The sequence below is a fragment of the Lycium barbarum genome, chromosome 2 (assembly GCF_019175385.1).
Source record: "Lycium barbarum isolate Lr01 chromosome 2, ASM1917538v2, whole genome shotgun sequence".
NCBI classification, from domain to species: Eukaryota; Viridiplantae; Streptophyta; class Magnoliopsida; order Solanales; family Solanaceae; genus Lycium; species Lycium barbarum.
Genome location: NC_083338.1, coordinates 44,549,048 through 44,568,199, shown reverse-complemented (window position 1 = coordinate 44,568,199; position 19,152 = coordinate 44,549,048). Strand labels below are relative to the sequence as shown.

At 31.8% G+C, this 19,152-nt stretch overlaps 1 protein-coding gene across 2 annotated transcripts; it reads right to left on the bottom strand.

Moving 5' to 3' along the window:
• Positions 1–13,180: 13,180 nt before the first annotated feature.
• On the bottom strand, positions 13,181–15,410 carry LOC132626451 (zinc finger A20 and AN1 domain-containing stress-associated protein 8-like). 2 transcript variants are annotated; one of them, XM_060341322.1, is made up of 2 exons: positions 15,254–15,410; positions 13,181–14,030 (listed from the first exon to the last, which is right to left on the bottom strand). In XM_060341322.1, exon 2 carries the CDS (start codon positions 14,015–14,017, stop codon positions 13,514–13,516), a length of 504 nt encoding a protein of 167 aa, XP_060197305.1. In that variant the 5' UTR covers positions 14,018–14,030; positions 15,254–15,410; the 3' UTR covers positions 13,181–13,513. The 2 variants fall into 2 exon arrangements, with proteins under 2 accessions (XP_060197305.1, XP_060197306.1); XM_060341323.1 differs by lacking the exon at positions 15,254–15,410 and adding an exon at positions 15,152–15,174.
• Between the last annotated feature and the right edge of the window lie 3,742 nt (positions 15,411–19,152).

The following is a 19,152-nucleotide window of genomic DNA, read 5'->3' as shown; positions in this document are numbered from 1 at the left end:
TGAATAGTGAATATATATATTATGTTCAAAACATGATTAATATAACATTGTACTTAGTGCTCCGTATCTAAAATTTTATTATATTAATATTTGCTACGAATACAAAATCAGCAAATTTATTAATATTTTTTTAAAAAAGCGAAAACTTGTTTAAAAGGAAATTATTTTTTTCTCTTTAAGATAAAACAATAGCAATATTTAAGCATCAGTTGATACTTTCAATTTTAATTCGATTAATTTAAAGGTGTAAAATACTTATTATTTTTTATCAAATTTTGATTTGGATAATTCTAATTCCAATTATTAAATTAATTTTACATGTTTAAAACGAAACAAAGTAGAAATTGATTTTCTATTTAAACGAAGAAATACTATTTTTTAATTTTTGGTAAATATTCTCGGTTTAGCTCATTTTACTTGTCATGTTGTCTTTTGGATGGTTTTTTAAGAAAACGTTTGATTAGAATTATAATTTAACTAATTTATTTTATTCATTATTTGATCTCCATTTTATATATTTTTTTACGACATTAATCTCTTTTCACATTTATTAGAGTAAGAATAAAAATAAAAAAGTAATTAAGTTTTATCTTATTTTAAAATATAAATATTTTAAGTATATTTATTTTAGTGAACATAACAAATAAATGACATAGCGGAATAGTAAATACAACAGTTTAATATCTAGATTAGATTTCAGGCTAATATAATATGGGGTTCACTTTATATTTTTGATATTGCTTGATTTTGTTTATATGGGGTCTACTTTTTTTTTTTTTTTACAGTGAGTTTGGAGAGATGGTGGGTTTCACTTTCTTTTTTTTTTTTTTTTTTTTAATACTACTTGATGTTGTTTAGTATGAGGTCCACCCTTTATGGGGTGCACTTTTTTTTTTTGGACATTATTAGTTTGCACTATTTTTATGCATATAATATATATACATATACTATGTTGAAAACACGATTAATATAACATTGTAGTTTGTGCTCCGTATATATATATATATATATATATATATATATATATATATATTAGAATTATGGGGCCCACAATTTTTTTTTCACTTTTTGTTTTTACATTATTTATTTTTTTAATATGGGATTCATTTTTTTTTATATATATATTGCTTGATGTTGTCAATATGGGATATTATGTTCAAAACACGATTAATATAACATTGTAGTTTGTGCTTCGTATTTAAAACTTTATTATATTTCTACTATTAAGAAGAGCCGGTTGGGCTAAATTTTTTTATATATATATATATCGCTTGATTTTGTCAATATGGGATACTATGTTCAAAACACGATTAATATAACATTGTAGTTTGTGCTCCGTATTTAAAAACTTTATTATGTTAGTGTTTGCTACGAATACGCACGTGGCAATGAATCCATCATTATTGACTTAATGAGATACTTTGAAAATTACATGAATATTGTTTGATTTTTTAATATGGGGTGCACTTTTTTTTTTGGACATTATTAATTTGCACTATTTTTATGCATATATATATTAGAGTTATGGGGCCCACAATTTTTTTTGCACTTTTTTTTTTGGCATGGTTTATTTTTTTAATATGGGATTCACTTTTTTTTATATATATATTGCTTGATTTTGTCAATATGGGATACTATGTTCAAAACACGATTACTATAACATTGTAGTTTGTGCTCCGTATTTAAAACTTTATTATATTTCTACTATTAAGAAAAGCCGGTTGGGCTCACCTTTTATATATATATATATCGCTTGATTTTGTCAATATGGGATATTATGTTCAAAATACGATTAATATAACATTGTAGTTTGTGCTCCGTATTTAAAACTTTATTGTATTAGTGTTTGCTACGAATACGCACGTGGCAATGAATCCATCATTATTGACTTAATGAGATACTTTGAAAATTACATGAATATTGTTTGATTTTTTAATACGGGGTGCACTTTTTTTTGGACATTATTAATTTGCACTATTTTTTTAATATTAGTTGTTGTTTAATATATATGAGGCTCACAATTTTTTTAAAAAAATTTTGAACGGATATATATATATATATATATATATATATATATATATATATATATATCATAGAATTATGGAGCTCACATTTTTTTTTATATTAGTTATTGTTTAAGATATATGGGTGGGGCCCAATTTTTTAAAAAAAAAATTGGAATGGATATATATATCATAGAATTATGGGACCTACAAATTTTTTTTAATATTATTTGTTGTTTAAGATATATGGGTGGGGCCCATAATTTTTTTTTTATTAGATTGAAAACGGACGACGAAAAGTGCTCAAAGTGGTGCTTCTATATAGTAATAAAATATGACGTTATATATTTATCAAGTACTCATTTAAATTCCCCAATATATGTTTCAAGAATAAATTCATTAATTTTAAAGTTAATTCATCAATGTGCATAATTTTCCCATTAATATCAAAGTTAATTCATCAATCAATGTACATAATTTTAAAGTTAATTCATCATTGTGCATAATTTTAAAGTTAATTCATGAATATGCGTAATTTTAAAGTTAATTCAAGAATTAACTCATCAATTTTAACGTGCATAATTTTCCCATTAATATTGGTGTTATTTCCTATTTTCCCTATTTTCAATAACGTCTAGTAGAAGATTCGGTCTACTGTTTATTTTAAAGTTAATTCAATAGCGTCTAGGAGAAGACTCAATTACGTCTAGTGTCTATGATGGAAAAATTAAATTATCAGTGCATATTTTCCCAATGTTCAACGTCTAGTAGAATAGACAATTATGTGTGGCGGATAACAGAGCAATTTTTTTCATTTTTCAACAACGCTTAGTAGAAAATAAAATTAGTTCTAGTGTCTATGTTTGACAGTTAGCAATTATTTCTTATTTTCCCCATTTTCAATAGGATCTAGTAGAAGACTCAGGTATGTCTAGTGTCTGTGCTGGAACAATTAAGCTATCAAAGCATATTTTTCTCAAATTTCAACAATGTTTATTAGAAGATAAAATTAGGTCTAGTGTCTATGTTTATTAGAAGATAAAATAGAATGGAAATAAGTGAATATTGATAAAGCCAACTTGCAACCTTAATATTAACAAAGGGTGATTTGCATGGCATGTCAAACAAAACAACAAAAGCATCATCCTAAACACAACAAAAAAAAAGAAACTACAACTACTGGGGGCTCGGGGGGTAGGGAGAGACTTCAGGTGAATGTGGGGGTGAAGCTTTAGGGGAATGTGGAGAAGAAGGAGGGGGTGTTGTAGTCTTCGAGCACCTCTCTCCGATCAGCGAGGAGTTCAGTGAGAATTCTATTTGTTCTCCTATGATGCTGCTCCATCGCCTGTCTGGTTCTGAAAGTAAGTTGACGGACAAACCACACGTCCTCTTGAAGCCTACGAACAAGCCCAAAAAGAGTGTGGATGCTCCCGTTGGCAACGGGAACTTGCCACAGCAATGTACCAACCCGAGGGTATTCGTTAGATTTTTTTTTTTTTTGGGGGGGGGGGGGGGGGGGGGTTGGGGTCATAATGACCATTTGGAAGGCCATTGAAAAGGTCTGTATTGTTGTGGAAGTTGGCCATTTTTAAGAGTATAGGAGTTTTTTGAAGAGCTTATGAAATCTGAATTTTTATGATCAATGATTGAAGATGGAGAGGTTTATTTATAGGGATTAAAATGAATGTCTTTTCTATTTCTCATCAAACCATTAATTGTAAAACCCTCTTTTCCTTGTTTAGAGGTTGAAAAGCCACATTGGGAAGGGATGAATAGGTGTAATCATTAGATTTTTTGCAGAAAATATGTAGCAGCAATTAATCCATAGACTAGTGGTGCGCGATTGTCGATGCATTTTCAAAGTGTTTAAGTTTATGATTTATCACGTCTACACTTAATGTATATCCATTTGTAGGATTATGTTTACATTGGGTGCTCATGTTGTTTTTTTTTTTTTTTTTTTTGTTTTTCAAATTGTCCTAATAGTACAAATCAAATTATAATTGGCGCAACTAATTAATTTGAACATGTAGATCAAATTCTAAAAGTTAATTGAAAGTAATGCAACAACAAAACTTAATATTTGGCATAGCTATTAAAGTCATCCATTAAATCTTCCCACAAACAAAGATAAGTATTACAAATTGTCCTAATAGTACAAGTTGTCCACAACTAAATCAATTGCCTGATGCATTTTTAAACTCAACAATTGATTTCTCAATTGCTGCAAGTCTATCTAGAATGGTATTCAGCCCTCGACCACACTCCTTGCAAAATGCACTACTAGGAAATTGATTTCTCATTTCCTGATCCACTATACCTTGTTGTCGGGGCTCTCCTAGCCTATTGATCCATGTTGTTGCATCCGTAATCTCCACCTCCAATGCATCTATTTCCTCATCCACTACATGTTGTTGTCGGGGCTCTCCTAGCCTATTGATCCATGTCGCATCCGCAATCTCCTCCCTCAATGCATCTATTTCCTCATCCACCTCCTCGTCGTCATAAGACACAAGATTTCTTATGTAGTCCTTCTCCATTTGACCAACAGTTGGGTAAAGAAAAGGACGCACCCTCTTAATTTCAAGAAATCAACAAGATCAGTTCATAAAATAAGTAGATTATAATGTACCAATATTGACATTCTGATAGACTTAAGTTCGAATTGCTACCTCTTCGGCAGCTATTTTCTTTTTTAATGCATCAAGTAGTTTATAATGTACCAATATTGACATTCTGATAGACTTAAGTTCGAATTGTTACCTCTTCAGCAACTATTTTCTTTTTGAATGCATCAAATAGTTTATAATGTACCAATATTGACATTCTAATAGACTTAAGTTCGAATTGTTACCTCTTTAACAACTATTTTCTTTTTGAATGCATCAAGTAGTTTATAATGTACCGATATTGACATTCTAATAGACTTAAGTTCGAATTGTTACCTCTTCAGCAGTTATTTTCTTTTTGAATTGATTAGAATTTTTTTGGCTTGAAGTGCGCCATTTCAGCATCCTTGGAGTTGGAAGCGGAACAATCCCTGATTTGGCACAATTACGTCTAACAAAGGGGATTGTTTCATATGCCCATGCCTGTAATGGAATTCAACACATAATAGGGTCAACCAAATACCAGTGGTCTGTAATAAAATGATATTGATATGGATAACTTTCCAACTTACAATCAATGTCCAGGGAAACCCGTAAAGACATATTCTTGGCCTTATAGTGGGGTCATTTTTTACTTGTTTAAACAATTTCAACATGTCCACCTTATTCGTCAAGTAATCCAGTGTCAGATTAAAGCATATCTTTCCCTAAGGATATTTGTTAAAGCACGACAACGAATCAACTAAGTTTATCCATCTCTTCTCAATTGTTTTAGACTTATCATGTGCCAATAAAATGCAGTGAACAAACCACAGCAACGACTCCTTAAGCTTATCTGATTTGGTCAATGATTTGTCTTCCAAGCTTTTCATGAGCAAATCCTGGGTAACACCTGAAGTTTTAAGTGTTTTATTGAACTTTTCTCCTTTTGTATGACCTCCTTTTCACTGGGGATGGCACCACAATTCAACCCAGTGACCAATGCAAACTCCCTTAGCCCAAAACAACATGGCATATCCTCAATCAAAAAGCACATCACATGCTTTTTCTTTCGGTTAACAATTTGCTGTAGAAGAAGCGAAAGAACAAACTTTCCACTAAATTTATCCCAATGTAAGGGCAGGTCCAAGAAGTGGCCGAAACAAGTTTTACGAAACATATTTACAAGTTTATGCTTGTTGACACCTAATTTTCACCTCATAAAATGCGTATTTTAATTTTCAAATTTCCCGAGTCCAAGACGGAGTAAAGATGCCCTTAAAAAATAAAAAAATAAAAATTTAAAAATCCCGAGAAAATTGCAAAAATTGACGTTTAATTATTATTTTCATAAAAATTAAAAATTACAAGAAATTACGAGTTATTTACTTTCACAAACGTGATTTGAAAAGAAGATACAAATCCCGCTCTGTCTAAATCGGGAAAATTGTTAATTAAAAATGACGTATGAATTACGGCTCATTTTGACCGCATTTTTTCACATTTTTAAATATTGCTCGGAAGTATGTCAATATTGGGCTCGTTTTGAAGCTCGTATTTTAAAACGACGTATTATAATTTTTATTTCATCAAAATATTATTTTACGAGGGGCGTATTAGACTAATTAACCTAAAACTATATAAAAAATTTGCTACATTTTTATGAAAAATAAGAAGGGGATTTTATCCATTTGTACCTTTGTTGGTACTATTTGGATAAGGTCTTTTTGGGGGAGAAAGTACGGCCAAGTGGCCTATTTTTATCCATAGAATTCTAAATGCTTAGATGAATGATTTTGAAATTTTGAATAAGGATTTTGGGGGGGGGGGGGGGGGGAAGTACGGCCAAGTAGCTTATTTTTGTCCATAGAATTCTAAATGCTTAGTTGTATGATTTTGAAAATTTGAATAAGGATTTTTGGGGGGGAAAGTACGACCAAGTGGCCTATTTTTCCATAAAATTCTAATTGCTTAGTTGGATGATTTTTGAAAATTTGAATAAGGATTTTGACGGGGAAAGCTATGGTCACATGGCCTATTTTTGTTCATGAAATTCTAAATTGGCTTGCCTACAAATAGAAGGGATGGACATTAAGAAAAGGGGACTTTTTTTTTATGGGGGGGGGAGGGGGGAGGGGGGGACGTTTTTGAGAGAAAAAGAAAGGGGGGATCTTCTTTTTCTATTTTTTGGGAAAAAGAGAGAAAAAAAGAGGGGAAAAAACGGGAAAAAAAGAGTTCAAATTTGGCATCCTAAAAGCTAAAGTTTGATTTATATATTCAAAGCTTAGCAACAAAAGATAGAAATATAAGATATACATATAGAAAAAGAGAAAAAAAATTAAAAGAAAAAGGGGTTTAAAGATTTGTGAAGTGTTTGGTGTTTGAAGAAGATTGAACAAATCCTCATTTTGATCTTTAGGTTGCCCCATCAAAAGGTAACATCTCGTGATATCCTTTATTTCATTTCTAGTTATGATTATATATTTATTATGATAGTTTTGTTAGTTAAAAATAATTCTTTGCTAGCTTAGTCTTGCTTGATGATTAAGTGGATATTATGTGAATTTGATACCATTTGAAAAAATAAAAATAAATTAGAAGTTTGATTTAGACAATGTTAAGTGATTTTAGGTTAGTTAAATTGATAAAAATAAGAAAAAATTTCATCCTTTATTTCATTTTAAGTTATGATTATATATTGTTTATGATGCTTGTGTAGTTGAAAAGGATTAGGTGCTAGCCTAACTTTGTTTACATTATTAAGTGAGTATCCTATGGATTTATTACTATTTGAAAAAATGAAAATAAATTAGAAATTTGATTTAGATAATGTTAAGTGATTTTAGGTTAGTTAAATCGATAAAAAATAAGAAAAAGAGATTCCACCCCGTATTTCATTTTAAGTTATGATTATATGTTATTTATGATGCTTGTGTAGTTGAAAAGGACTATGTGCTAGCCTAACTTTGTTTACATGATTGAGTGAGTAACCTATGGATTTATTACTATTTTTGACAATGTTAAGTGATTTTAGGTTAATTAAAATTAATAAAAATAAGAAAAATAGTAGCTTAAGTTAGAATTTTGACATTGTGTTGATAGGTTTAGTGTGATTTATTCATTCTTGTTAGCTTTTGATATATATATATATATAAAAAATTAAAAAAAAAAAACCTTAGTTCTTGTGAGTTTGTTACTAATTCATAGCAATTATTGGGCCTTTTGCATAAATTGTCCTTTGATTTATTTGTATGATAATTATGGGCTTGGTTTAAAAGTATTGTAATTCATTTTTTTGGCTTTGTAAATTAAATAATTGACCTCGGTCTATTACTAATGTTTTGTACACCTATCTTTTGTGACCTCCCCAATTTGTTGGTGGATCTTTCGAGGCTCAGTAACATTTCTAGATTAAGTCAACCCTTATCATGTAAGGACTAAGGCATTGGAGCATAATTTGGAGCGAAAATATTTATTTATCATTTTTCTATTCGGCTTGATCGGCCCAATTCCCTACTCTTTATATTATTTACTTGATTATATATATGTATGCTTGTATATACATTGGAACCCTGAATGAGATTATCAAGCCTAAGAGTTGCTAAAATTGATTTTCAAAATTTAAAAACAAAAAAACCGTTTAGGCAAATTTAGGATTGCGGATGATTTTGAGGATTTTGGATATCTTTGATATGATTTTGAACTTATAGGCAAACTTTAGGACTACTATGATTGATTTGAAACTTGAGTTGGAAAAGATGTTTTGTAAACTTGGATTATCATTTTGGGTGAACTGTTTTGACTATTAAAAAAGCTAATGAGTTAACTTTGAGACTTTTTGTAAAGATTAAAACCAAGAATTGGATAAAAGTTCTAAAAATATGGCTAGCCTATGGAGTATATTAGTATGTCTATAAAAACTATTTTCAAAAACTATTTTCTATACTTAAATACATTTTTACTAAAAAACATTTTTCTAAACTTGGTTGGACTTCGTAGTGTTCTACTTAGGTTAACGGCTTCGGGTTTTAACCTAGTTGTTCTAATCCGAAACCCAACGCCCAATTTTGGACAAAACTCTACCACTTTCGTTTCTTGAAACGTGATATATTTCGCATGAATGACTAACTTTTTGTTGCGGAAATATAAACCAAAATAGTTTTTTCACTATAAACAATTCATATCTACAAAGGCATACTATTAGAACCCGTAGGTAAACCGTATTTTACGGATCCTTAGTACCGTGCCTAACACCTTCCCCGGGGAATCACCAGAACCCTTACCCATACTTTGGTTAAATTAGGTTTCTTTTAAATATTTAACCGTTTTAAATGAACCCTTTTCGAATCGATTTTCCTAATTTCCTAAAAATTAGTTGGCGACTCTAAACAATATCCATTTAGAGCACCATCTACGTAGAAGTATATTTTTTCCTTTTTCCCGGTACGATTGGCAACCGTACATCCCCGGGACACTTTCCTTTTTAAATGAGGCAAGTGCAAATCCGAATCGGAAAAAATAGAACCGCTACAATGCTTTCGTAATTGAACTTTAAAGTTGAATCACAACTTCATAGAAGACCCTACCATGACACCGGCTGGGAAATCAACTCCTTCCAATATCCATGAGGTCAATCCGAGCCTTTCCAGCTTTTCTACAGCGATGGACTTGACATTTTCATGAACAGATAGGCGATCACTATTTTCCTCCACATCTTCCGGAACTTCGCATTCGCCAAATTCCTCTTCTCCAACACCACAATTAACTACTTCTTCATCACTATTGTCCTTCTCATCTTCCGGAACCTCGCATTCGCCAAATCCTCTTCTCCAACACCACAATTGGCTACTTCTTCTTCTTCAAATTCAAATTCATCAATCTCTTCGAGAATCTTATCAAGAGACGTCTCTTCTACCTCTTCTTCATTTCGTCTATTAATCACCTCATCTAGTTCTTCGTTTCGTCTAATAATCACATCATCTGGTTCTTCATTTCGTCTATTAATCACCTCATATGGTTTTTCATTTCATCTATTGATGAACTCATCTGGTTCTTCATTTCGTCTATTATTTAACTCTTCTTGTTTCTTTGATCTATTATTTAACTTCTTTAGTTGTTTCTTTCCTCTATTATTTAACTTCTTTGATTGTTTCTTATTTAACTTCTTTGATTGTTTCTTCTTTGGGGCTTCATCTTCACCTACGTCGGAATCCAGGTCAATGACCTCTGTTCTTAACCTTTTTCTAGATGAAGAAGGCTTGTAGTCAACTCTCCAAAGTGATCCGGAACACCCTCTAATCGTCACCATGACTATAAACTCTACAAATAAGACATGCAAAACATAATGGAACTTAACAAAAAAACAGAACGAAAAGAAATTAAGGCTTCGGCCATGAATGTAAAATAAGAATCAATAAACAATCAGAATCAACAAATTTGGGCTTCGCCATGACTGTAAACTCTGAACATCACATTAAAAATACCATTTTGAACTTGAAAGAAATCAGAATAGGAAAAAAAAATAGGGCTTTTGTAACCTGCAACTGTTCTTCAGCTGAAATAATAAAATTTTGGCTCTTGAAATAGATTTTTTCGATCCCAAAACTTCATTCAAAGTTTTTTGGAGATGGAGTTGTGGGAAAATGTGAAGCTTATGATCAGTGATGTTGGAGGGAAAAAGAAATAAGAAGTATGAGGAAAAGAAAAAAGGGACCATAAAATTTTTTAAAATAAAAAAAGGCCCCCTCGAGTTTGCTAATCAAGTGATAGTAATTTCTGGACCAAAATAAAAGGAAAAGAAAATGAAGGCCTGCACTTAGAAAAATACTTTAGGGTCCTGCCACCCAATTTTTCCTTCGAACTCTTCATTCGCCTGCTGCTAGGCCCTATTGCGTCAGCAAATTTTGCGAATATCATGCTAGACAACATAGTAACATAATCTTTTCTTCGTGGGGTCACAACAAGAAAATGCATTTGATCTAAAGCTAGCTGATGTCCATTTATTAGCATGTTCCATCTCTTTGGATCTCTTTTTTTCTTTTTGGGTCATTCGCACAATTCCCCCTATTTCGGGGTGATCTTTAAGTTTTGTCCTTCAAAATTTGTGATCTTTAACTTTTTTTCTTTTAGCATTTTTGGCAAGACATAACTTAAATTTCGCTCCGCATAGTTTGCATTTAGATTCAATGTATCATATCATCCCACAAATTATATCGAAAAAGATAAAACCTTCAACACTTAACATAATCTAAAAAATACTACACCAACTTATGCCGCATAACTTAATTCCTACAAAATTTGTGTCAAGCGAGGCAAAAATTCTATTGTAGAAGATAAAATGTTACAGAACTTATGTCGAGCGAAGCAAGTCTTGATTTTCATTAAATAAGCAGCAGGGACAAAAATTAAAAATCACATATATAAGGGGCAAAAACTAAAGACCAGCGTATTTGAAGGATAATCCGCGCAAAAACTCCCTCTTATTTTTAAGAATCCGGCGTAAGCAACGCAATAGTTAATCGCATTCACGCCGCATGGGCCCACCACTAAAAGAGTAAACACTTCCCACAAGAAGCTCTCCATTTCAAACATTTGCGGGAGTAACATTCGATGCCTCTAATTAAGAATAAAGAGATTTCAACCATCTCACACTCCCCTCGATTAGGGGGAATGTAGCCTTTCAGCTATGGATTTATCTAAATTATAACTTTCAACATAAAGTATAAAGATATATGTAAAAAGCTACTAAAACCTAAACAAATATTAACATTATAGCAAGTTCAATGCTAAAAAAATATGAAAATTGAACCCATTCAATTTAAATCTTGAATCCATCTCAATCCTCCGAGAAGGACAACAAGAAGGACAACAACAACATACTCCTTGTAATTCCATAAGTGGGTCTGGAGAGGGTAGTGGGTACGCAAACAGTACGCCTTCTTTGCGTAGGTAAAGAGGTTGTTTCTTATTGACCCTTGGCTGACGAAAATCATAAACACAACAGTTATAAAAGCATAAGCGATAACAACAACAAGATATTAATAAAATTGAAGCAGAAGAGACAACACATAGTAATGGAAAAATTAAGGATAAGAAATACAAAAACAATACAATAATTTTTTTAAAAGAAATAATACTACTAATTCTACTGGCAAGGAAAAGCAAAAACCGTAACTATCTACTACTAGTTTTCTACCCTAATCCTCGACCTCCAGATAGGAGGGTCAATGAAGACTTCGTAATGTCCTGCCTGATCACCCATAGAAAGGAAGTTAAAAGGAAACCGTATTTTCAAAAGATAGGAACAAATCATACCAACCTAATTTGGCAGGCATACATTGGACGAGATTCAGCTAATAAACTCAAACCCTGTTCACGCCCTGAAGGTGTTCAGTCAATTTCTTCATTGTAGCAGAATGCAACATAAAACAAAAGTTGATGAAAAACTAAATTTTAACTGCTACTGCAACTTTACACCGGGTTGAAGTTATATAGTTCATCATGCTGCCCTAAATTTCACCCACAGCTCAAAGATTTTAGCGAGAAACCGAGAAAAAAAATGGCAACAACTCATAGATCCTTCGCTTAGGAGCAAGTTGTTACATAGATAATAATAAGATAACTTCATTTTATGATAATGTTGATATTCAGGCCAACTTGCACACACCTTTCTCACTATTCCACTGGGTACCTCGGGTAACTTTCTGTTGTCAGTTTGTGCACACCTTGACTATGGCACCGCATATCTTCTACTATAAGAGGTACTAGATAACTCTATGCCCACAAAAGCTTAGGCAACTAGAAAGAAATCACGTTTTTTGTTAATCCTGAGATTTGAACCAATATGTCACTTCCTCTCCGTTGTTTCATTTCTCTGCAATATGGTGAATCAATAGACCAGAATCTATGAAAATTTAAACATAGCTCCTGCAGGTTATGTGTATCCTGTTTCTGACAAGCCTTACCTTCCAGACTCCCAGTTCCTAAAATGAACTACTAAAACGCAAGCTTAGTGGAATATGTATCTGCTCCTGGAAACATGACTAGTCCATAAACACATGCGTACACGGATAATTTGATAAGTGAAGTTCAAGCTCCCAAAATAGTAGCAAGAACACGTGAGACATAACTAGAAAGCAAAATGAATTGAATATGATATACGAGAGATCATGAAGTGAAAATTACAATGCCAAAGTAGTGAAGCACAGCCGTGTCGATGGACGTTTTCCATGTTATTTAGACTTGCACATACCATTCAGACATGTAATATATCTGATAAAATACCAGGTGAATTAGAACGACATGTAACAGACATAACCAAAGTGACATCAAACCAGCACAAAGAAAGACCTGAAACTGGAGCCAACACAGAAATTCTCCAAAATAATTCTTCAACCTTCACAAATTTATCTTCTTTGCCCCGAAGTTTAGTAAGATCTCATGTTATATGTCGCCAATCAGAGGAAGACCCTTCTAGACTAAATGAAATCACCAAATTTCAGAGGATTTCTGCCAATACAGGTGCGACATATCTAGAAAGCAAAATGAAATGAAGATGGCATCTGAAATCTAGGATGAAGACATACAAGAGATCATGAAGGGAAATTTACAATAATAAAGCACAACCAAGTCAATGGACTTTTACATGTTATCTAGATTTTCACATAGCATTTAGACATGTAAAATCTGATAGAATACCAGGTTAATCAGAACGACACGTGACAAGACATAATCGAAGTGATATCAAACCAGCAAAATGAAAGACCTGAAACTGGAACCGACACCCAAATTCCCCTAATATTTCTTCAACCTGCACATATCTTTTTTTCTTCTTCTTCGTCCCCAGGTTTAATAAGATCTAAAAATAAGACCCTTCTGGACACTAAATCAAATCACCAAATTTCAGCACAATACTTCCCCCTTCTAGATCTTGTCTAGCTTTTCTGCCTTAACAACAGGGTTGGCCTTTGCTATTGCATCCTGGGCAGCAGAGCGGTAATCAAACTGGCAGTCATGTTTATCAGAGTAGTGGTGTGCTCCACAATAAAGGTTGCCGCATCGACATTTGAATCCAGTGATGCCAACCTTCTTTTTACAAGCGCCGCAGCGGTTGGGACCCACCTTGGCCTTTACTTCGGCCACATCACTAGAGCTTGATGTTTGAGATGATGGCAAAGCTATAGACTTGGCTTCAACAGCATTAGTTTGCACATCTACGGGGCCAACAACGACCATTCCTTTCGATCCATTGACAAGGTTTTCAATGGATGATACAGCAAGCTTAGCTTGTTCTTGTTTCAATACCGTGTCCTTGTAACACTTAGAGCACATGTTCATGTTTGCAGCACTTCCGAAGAAGCCACAGTTGTTAATACACAAAACAGGGCCTTCCGGAGGGGGTTGGCATCCCGTCTCATCATGCTCCATATTGTCAACACACCTGCACAATATCCAATTGAACAGCATTAATACAAAACTATAAAAGAAACCTCATAAACCTGCTTCTCCATAGAGAAGACAAGATCGAAACGAGAGCATATATTTGCTTTGGCTTGCTGTAAACCATGTAGCATTAGGTAGCTATGATATGGACTATTCGAGCTAGTTCTGACCAAGTACTCTTAACTTGTTTGGCCAAGCTTTTGGGAAGCCAAAATGCTTATTTTAGAAAGTCAAGGTGTCTGGCCAAGCTTTTTGGGAAAAAATAAGTGCTTTTCAGTAGTAGCAGAAGACAAAAGTTGTTATTCAGAAGCTAAAAAGTAGTTTTTCTCCATAAACACTTTTAAAACACTAGCCAAGCACAAAACACTGGTCTAATATTGGTAAAAGAAATTTACATATTAGCCAAACACAAACTGCTACTATCCAGAAATACATTTTCGAAAAACACTTCTGACAAAAGAACTTTTCAATGTAAGCAAATTTTGGAAGCTTGGCCAAACAGGTTGATCATCCACATTGTAAACAAGCAAGAATACATGAAGCCGTTCTTGGGAGTGAAAAGACAACAAGATAAAGAACATACACGTGTTCATCAGACGCAATAAACAGATCAATACTCAGCAAAAAGGAAAATGCATGACTGCCAATAATGGACTGCAAGTAATATACTACGCCTCCATCCGAAATCAGTTGGGGTAGGCTATATGAATTTTCTATTATCTATTCCCCTTTATTCAAATAAATATGAGCAAGATATTCAAATTTGCCTACAGCCACTAAAACTAGTCACAATCACTCTATAAAGTCTAACTTTCTGCAATCCTTTTGAGTTTTACTTCTGAAAAAGCTCAGCGTTTTGTTCCATAGAGAACCAAAAATGAGTTACAGCGCTTTTGGTTCTGAATTAATAACAATATTAATTCTTCACAAAGTCAAAACCCAAGAAAAAAAAGAGTACTCAACTACTCATGTCAAGCTTCATCAACATCACAATTTTTATAATCATATAAGCTATATCCCCAATTAACAATAATAATTCTTAAAAGGGTAAAGATTTGAAATTGAAACTCAAAGACATAAAACTAAGCCAAAGAACTAATAATTGAACCAAAATATTACCCAATTCTTGAAGTAATTCACAGATCCACAAAAACAGCAAAAAGAATTATTCAAATGAACAAAATATTGAGAGATAAGAGCAAAAGGGGTTTAAGAACTGACCGCGCAAGAGACTAAGATCACCGAGCAAGAGAGCGAAGAGAGAGATAATCTTGTTCTTGAATTATGGGAAAATTGAGAAGTTGTTTTGTTTTGTCCTTTTTGTATGTCTCTTTGTTTTCTCTGTCAATACGTACTGATTAGATGTATCGTGTGGGATTCCTATTTGTCTTGTGCTCGTGCATACTTTACGTGGCGTTTTCTACTTTTTCAACAAATGCTTTTTGCGCAAGTCCCTTTTTAAAATATCTTGGGAAACGGGCCAAAAATGACCCTAACTCGCTCGTTCTCTTTTTTTAATCCAACTCGTTGAAATTGGTTTATCTTTCACCTATTGGGCCGAACATGTTTATTCACTTTAATTGATTTATTTTTAAAGTTTATATTTTGTAAATAATTTTTAAAAAAATTTCATAGTTATGACAATAAAAATTGTTCATCAATGTGAAAAAGAAAATTAGTAAGAAGGTGAGGGAAAATTAATATTTAGATTTTAATTTTTTTTAAAATTGTTTAATATCTTATATGTATACCGACAAATTAATATTCATCTCAATCAATTAACTGTTCAAATCTAAACATAAGAACCATTATTGTATATATTGAATTTTTTAAAAGCAAAGCTAATAAAAAAATTTTATTAAATTAATTTAAAAATATGAGGAAATAAATATGTCGGATAATTAAAATTGAAGTGCATACGTTTATAGAATAAATATTAAGTATTATGACATATTAGAAATGTGATATGTTACATCGTAAATCACCAAATTTTAATTCCGAAATGAAAATATAAAGTAATACATTTTATAAATGTAAAGAAACAATAATCAGAGAATGCAAAGGAGAGTAAGATAAGTAAAGTGTTGATAAAGAAGGAAAACGGTTCCTTCTTTCTTAATACTTTAAACGTGAAAAGAGGACGAACAATAGCAATGCAAATTTGTACCAAAAGTTATATAAATTGCACACTTTAACCAATTACGTTTTTATCCCACTTCGACATTTGTCATAGTCTCTCTCCAATAGACTATTTTCAAGAATATTTATTAGAAAGGGTTAATTTTACTTTGGTTTTATAAATGAACAAGTAATTTGGACATACACATATTATATTTTTCAAGAACGCGAAAAGTCAAGAGTGAACAAGTAAAAGTGCACAGAGGAAATAAATGTGTCGGAGAATTAAAATTGAAGTGCATATGTCTATGGAATAAATATTAAGTACTATGACATATTAGAAATGTCCACGTGGGATTAAAAAATAGTTGGGTAAAGTGTACAAGTTATATAACTTATGGTACAAGCATTCATTGCATGTACAATTTGTTAAGCTTTTGGTACAAGTTTGGGCAGCTGTGTTCGTACCCCCAAGCCACTTATATATATTAGAAATTAGAAATATGGGAAGAAAATAAATATTCAGTAAAAACATGAAAAGTCAAAAGTGAACAAGTAAAAGTGCATGGAGAAAATAAATGTGTCGGAGAATTAAAATAGAAGTGCACACGTGTATACATGAGAAGAGAATAAATATTCAGTACTATGGCATATATCCACGTGGGATTTATTAATTCTTAAAGAATGTGAAAAGTCAAAAGTGAACATATTAAAGTGCACGGACGAAATAAATTTGTGTAGGAGAATTAAAATTTGAAGTGCATACACGTCTATACATGAGAAGAGAATAAATATTAAGTACTATGACATATGTCTACGTGGAATATAAAAATAGTTGGATAAAGTGTACGAATTATATAGCTCATGGTACAAGCATTCATTGCGTGTACAATTTGTGAAGCTCATGGGAAGAAAATAAATATTCAGCAAAAACGCAAAAAGTCAAAAGTGAACAAGTAAAAGCGCACGGAGGAAATAAATGTGTTGGAGAATTAAAATAGAAGTGTACACGTGTACACATGAGAAGAGAATAAATATTCAGTACTATGACACATATCCACGTGGAATTTATTAATTCTTAAAGAATGTAAAAAGTCAAAAGTATACAATTTGTGAAGCTTTTGGTTAAGTTTGAACAGCTGTGTTCGTACCCTCAAATCACTTATATATATTAGAAACATGGGAAGAAAATAAATATTCAGCAAAAACGTGAAAAGTCAAATGTGAACAAGTAAAAGTGCACGGAGAAAATAAATGTATCGGAGAATTAAAATAGAAGTGCAAACGTGTATACATGAGAAGAGAATAAATATTCAGTACTATGGCATATATCCACCTGGGATTTATTAATTCTTAAAGAATGTGAAAAGTCAAAAGTGAACATATTAAAGTGCACGGACGAAATAAATTTGTGTAGGAGAATTAAAATTTGAAGTGCATACGTTTATACATGAGAAGGGAATAAATAGTAAGTACTATGACATATGTCTACGTAGGATATAAAAATAGTTGGATAAAGTGTACAAGTTATATAACTCATGGTACAAGCATTCATTGAGTGTACAATTTGTGAAGCTCATGGGAAGAAAATAAATATTCAGCAAAAACGCGAAAAGTCAAAAGTGAACAAGTAAAAGCGCACGAAGGAAATAAATGTGTCGGAGAATTAAAATATAAGTGCACACGTGTACACATGAGAAGAAAATAAATATTCGGTACTATGACATATATCCACGTGGGATTTATTAATTCTTAAAGAATGTGAAAAGTCAAAAGTGAACATATTAAAGTGCACAGACGAAATAAATTTGTGTAGGAGAATTAAAATTGAACTGCATATGTCTATACATGAGAAGAGAATAAATATTCAACTAAAATATAAAAAGTCAAAAGTGAACAAGTAAAAGGGCACAGAGGAAATAAATATGTCGGAGAATTAAATTTGAAGTGCATACGTCTATACATGAGAAGGGAATAAATATTAAGTAATATGACATATGTCTACATGGGATATAAAAAATAGTTGGATAAAGTGTACAAAAATTATATAGCTCATGGTACAAATATTCATTCCGTGTACAATTCGTGAAGCTCATTATACAAGTGGGGGCAGCTGTGTTCGTACCCCCACCGCACTTATATATAATGAAAACTAGATGTTGATGCCCGTGCACATAGGCCTAATATGAGCTAACGACAAATATAATATTAGTATAATTATATTTTAGTTTGAAGAAATATGTACAGGAAATTATTTGGTTTCATTTCATCTCAAAATTTTTATTCCGTTGAAATCTTTACATTCTACTGGTCCTAACTAAAACTTTAATAGTATAATTTAATAAAGTAACATAACTTATTATTTTTTAATTATGAGAACGCACTAAAAATCTAACATTCTATCTGTTTTTTACTATCGCTTAATGCTATAAATTTATTAGGTTTGCAAATATATATATATTTGCTTCTTAGATTGAAATGTATTTTATACAACAGCTGTGAGTCATTATACATTATTCTCCTAAAGATCAATCATTTCTTATTTACCATTCACAAATAAAAATTAGAAAGTTCAGCGCATAATTCAAATGCGTAATTTATCTCGACAGATAGCAGAAAAGTTGTTAGCATGATACAATATTTGCTTCTATTCTTCTTTAATAATTACAATGATATATTGTTAATAAGTACTTTAGTGAAAATATTATCGTGTAGTCTTACATCATAAATGTATTATCTTTAAAATTTAATTTAAATTCTACTAAAGTTTTTGTTATATAGTTATACATCAAATTAATTTTTTGACCCATATATTTGTCTTTTATTTCAATTTTTTTTTTTTTTTTTTTGCAATTGTCTCTTATCTTTTAAACTATTAGGGAATTTGTCTATTACAAATTAAAAACTTTATCCTAATAAAATATTTGGATCCTATCATTGTAAAAATATTGAAGCACACTACTAATCATTTCAATTTTTCATATTACTATTATGGGCCTAAT

Excerpts from the sequence above, each read along its gene's own strand:
- LOC132626451 (XM_060341322.1), bottom strand. The coding sequence starts at position 14,017 with ATGGAGCATGATGAGACGGGATGCCAACCCCCTCCGGAAGGCCCTGTT.